The following is a 4,700-nucleotide window of genomic DNA, read 5'->3' on the forward strand; positions in this document are numbered from 1 at the left end:
GTGGCGACACATGCTTCTACAGTTGTGCACATTCATCAAACAGACTTCACTGTGTAATATTTTGTGTTCGGTTCAGGCAGGATGTGGATGTGTGAATGATATCAGTGATTTACACTCTCACATCCTGACTGACTCATTATCGTCGACTGAGAACTGAAGCCTGTGTGGATGCCATGGCTAAATAAGGCTGTAACTGCTGCTCAGTGTGTGTTCGCTCACTGGAGACCCTTTTCTATCATAGAGCAAACTGACGACCCCTCGCTGTATTTTATGGATGTTAACAGTTCAGGACAACTGATGAACTGAACAATGCATCCAAACATTAAACACTGTTATAAGTTATTTTAACTCAAAGAAATTATTTAAACTGATTACATCAATAACTTTAAGTAGCACAAACTCTCTTTTTTTAACACAAACACAAAAAAATTTAGTTTTTGTAATTTTCTTAACATACATTGTTAAATAGGAGAACAATATAATTGAGGGTGTGATCTTAAAGGGTTAAAATGACATTTATAGTTTAATCTTGTTCTCTTTATATAGTTTTTCTACATGTTTAATGGACAGAAAATGAAAAGAAACCCTCCTTAATGGAAAGAAACACATCTGGCAACATCGTTGTGTTTGAACTGGAAACAATGGTGGCAGCAACCATCATCGTCTGAAAGCACCTTGTGAAAACGAGTCCGTACCGCATTCCCACCACGTGTACGAGGAGGTTCACGGCGTTACAGCGCTGCTGGCAGCTGCTGCAGTGATTCCTGTAAGAACCTGCGCTGTGGGAAGCTGAAAGAAACGAGGGTCTTATGGGTCTCATAGGAAAATGTTCTCAGTTAACACTCGCCGCTCGGACATTCCTGCTGCCAGGACGTCTGGAATTCAAACACTAATGAAGTTTAAACACTTCTGCAGCTCGGTGCGTCGGTGCCAGCCGGCAGGGACAGGTGCGCCGTTGTCTGGGGTGGAAACTGGAAATGATTTGATTATAGGGTCTCGTGAAGTTGTGACGAAGGGAAAAGATATAATTACACTTTTAAATATGAGTGAATGTGTTTTATGAGAGAAGAAAATGGACCCAGACAACCTGGAAGCTGTCAATCACAGTCGTCTGACGGCGTTTTTCAAGACGTGGACACAGCCACGGTTTTCAGATCACATCATACAGAAACCAGAAGTAGTTATCCAACATGTAACTCTCTATAAAATTACAAGAAGAGAGGAAACATCTTCAGTGTCGTTCTCATGAAAAGCAAAAGTGCTTTACGTAGAGGAGGAAATGCATTTAAAACACGCAATGCATGAACAGGGAAGTTGTCTTTTTGTGTTTCACAGAGTTTTAATGACAAAACAAAACAAGGAAAATATGAAATATACATTATATACATTATATATGTTATATAAATGTTATATATATGTAAATATCATGAAAATGCTCGTTACAGGATGAGCACTGATCATATAATCTCATTCAATTTGGACAAAAAAGGAAGAATTGTGACAGTGGTGATCTGATGCTCTGCTGCACACACACTTCCTGTTTACTGTAAAGACATCCGCCGGTTTTGCTCTCCAACAGTCTGACAGTTTCTTTATTTTAATGATCAGAAGATGATTTGACAGACGTGTTTTCTCATTTCCTGTTTGGGCCCAAACACGAAGCCGATTCGGGCCAGGTAGGCAGTTTGTGTCTGTTTAACCAGTGCAGTCTTCAGTGTGACCAAAAATGACCAAATGACCTGGAAATAATCTCTGTTATTTAATTGTATTTTATCATGCTGACGTATAATCTAACGTTACTTCCTTTCTGTGTCTCTGCAGCCACCAAGCGTCCCTCCTCAGTCTCGTCTCTGAGTGGGATTGTGGGTAGGATGATGTCGTCCGGTGAGCGAGGAGCCTCGTCCTCCTGCACCTCCGTCAACACCGTCTGCTCAGACGGCGAGCGCCCCGCCTCCCTCTCCCTCTCCTCCTCTGCGTCCTCCGTCTCCCTGCAGGACACTTCCCACTCCTCCTCTTCCTCCTCCTCCTCTTCCTCTCTGCCCTACGGCGCCGTGCCGACGTACAACGCCTCTCTGTCGGCGTCCTCCACGCCAAAGAGGAACGGCTCAGACATCAGCCTGGACCTCACGCCCCTCGTCACACCACACGGAGGAGGAGGAGGAGTTCCTGGAGGAGGAAGAGGAGTTTGTGTTGCGAGGGCGACAGATGGAGGTCACCCCCCGAATGGACATGTAGCCAATGCAGCGGCAGCGGCGGCAGTGGCCACGCCCAGAAGACAGCTTTCACGAATGGAGCGAGTCGTGATGGAGATCGTAGAGACGGAACAGGCCTACGTCAGAGATCTGAAGAGCATCGTGGAGGTAAGAACCCGACTCATTAATACTAATATTTTAAATATTACTTTAGACTTCAAACTTCAGCAAACGCTTTAAGACAACCTCAAAATATCTTTTTGTTTGTCCAACGATTACAAACAGCAAGCATCTTCCTCTGAAGACTCATATCAGGGCCTGAAATGGACCAGAACCCGAATCCAACCCTAATTATTTAAAGCACATTTTCAGCTCTGTTTTGTTAGCATTAAGCAAGCTGTGTGAAGAAGTGTTCTCAGTACCGGTCCATTAGCGGACATTGTCGTAGAAGCAGCTGTTTGCGTAAACCGGTAAAACCTCCAATGGTCTTTTATGAATGCAGACTAGCGCCACCTGCTGGTTATTACCTCTCATTTGTGCTGGTCGGTTGTTGTTGTAGTGTCTCTTTTTGGCGAAGACAACCTAGTTCCTGACGTCGGTTTGGTGTGTCGGGGCCTTTAGTTTCGGGGGTTTTGGACTTTCTCTCTCCTTTGCTGTCGCACTGATACTTTCTCTGTCTGGAGTCACATGCTCACATGGAAAAAGCCAATTAGAAACTGTATCTGTGGACAGGGGGGAATCCCGTTTTCCTAATCAGCTCCCTCAGAGAACAGGTTCCTCTATTTTATGGTGTTTGAGAAATCAGGTGACAGCAGAAATCCCACAGAAACCTGATTACTGAAGCTCATGTAGACGCAGCGATGGAGGGTTTCTCTTATTGATCCGTCTGAAAGAGTGGAAAGATGAATGAGTATCTGCTACAGCGCCTCATGTAACTTCAATCTGCAGGAGTCAGGGGTTTCTATAGCCACGAACCTGCACGGTCCAAGTTATTATTTTTAAATAAAGAAATACGTAAACGTTAAAAACCTACCATTCTTTTACGGATCTGATAGACGCAGTTCTTGTTGTTGTCGTATTTTGGATGTATTGTGTTGGTATTAGTTGTGGCTGTGACGACTTCTTTGCGCTGTGGTCACTTGTTTTAGACGTATAGCTATTTTAAAAACTACATTTATATTAAATCTGCTTTAACTTCCTGTGAAAATTGACTCTTTTCTTAGCATCCCCTCGTATTGATCGAGCTTTGGATACGAGTAAGTTCGTGTTTTGGGGCTGATTTGTAGTAATTTGTGTGATTTTGAGCGAGGTTATCTTACTCCGGGAGGTTTCACTCAGGCTCCCGTTGGGGCTGGAACAGATGTTATATAAGACTTCATGTTTTTGTACTTACACTTGTTGAATGACACCTCAGAAAAGACAAAAACAGAAGTTGACTACGGTGTCAGCAGGAGGAAGTGACTGTTGACCTCTGCCCCGTGGGAACAGCAGAAAGCCATGACTTTGTATTTTGAGGTGTTCGCTCTCATTTAGGCACCTGTCAGTCAATCACAATGCAGCTGTGGTTTAATGTAGTTAATGCACTAATACAATGAAACGTGTGTGTGAGTGTAGGTGTGTGTATATGTGTGTGTGTGTATGTAGGTGTGTGTGTGTGTGTGTGTGTGTGTGTAGGCGTGTGAGTGTTGGGGGGAGGAGCTAGCTGTAACCTAGATTTACTGGCCAGGTGTGAATGCCTCTGGGCCAGTTTACCTGCAGCTGGCCACACACACACACACACACACACACACACTCCTCCGCCCACTATTGCACCACAGATGTTGAGCGTGATGATGGTTTTTGGTTCAACATGAAGTAACCGTTGCAGCCTTTATACTCGGCATTAGATGCTAATTAGCAGTTGTTAGCATGCTACTCCAAACTAACATGATAAACATTAGCATGTTAGCATGTGAATGTGTTTGTTTATATGTATTTTAAACTTATAAAGGGAAAGAGAAAACAAAAAAACAAGATCAAATCACATTAAAATGAAACTTAATGAATAAATCATTTAATAACAAGATTGAATCTCTATTTCTATCTTTCACTAAATCAGATATTACTGACTTTACTGTTGCTGCTCTAGAAACAATCTGTATATATTATATATATTATTATATTAGTTAAACCAATGTATATAAAACATTCTAATCTGGTCCAGCACATTTTTCTTGCTAATGTGAAAAACTGTTTGGGTTGTTTAATAAATATTGTCATAATAATAAGCTATTTTCTAGTTTTTAGTCAAATAACATGAACATTTCTCGGGGGAGAAAGAAACCCCCCCATCATAACCACAGCACCGAACCCTTTTTACATGTTTCCTCATACAGGCCAGTTATATTGGAAATGGCCTGTATGAGTTAAATGTGGTCACTATAGGGCGCCACGCCGTGCTAATCTGGGTCTGAAGTTACGATGATCTGAAGGTAAAATTAGTGTTTTTGTCTCTGGAGTCTGGTGGAG

At 42.5% G+C, this 4,700-nt stretch overlaps 1 protein-coding gene across 1 annotated transcript in view; it reads left to right on the top strand.

Moving 5' to 3' along the window:
- plekhg2 (pleckstrin homology domain containing, family G (with RhoGef domain) member 2) overlaps positions 1–4,700 on the top strand; it is a 61,023-nt gene that overhangs the window by 7,470 nt on the left and 48,853 nt on the right. The window contains exon 2 of the mRNA XM_035679668.1: positions 1,822–2,360. Within this exon, the coding sequence (XP_035535561.1) occupies positions 1,822–2,360 (539 nt within the window). The remainder of the gene's footprint in view (positions 1–1,821; positions 2,361–4,700) is intronic.

Source organism: Morone saxatilis, unplaced genomic scaffold (assembly GCF_004916995.1).
Source record: "Morone saxatilis isolate NCDOM2014 unplaced genomic scaffold, NCSU_SB_2.0 Contig8, whole genome shotgun sequence".
In the NCBI taxonomy this organism is placed as follows: domain Eukaryota; kingdom Metazoa; phylum Chordata; class Actinopteri; family Moronidae; genus Morone; species Morone saxatilis.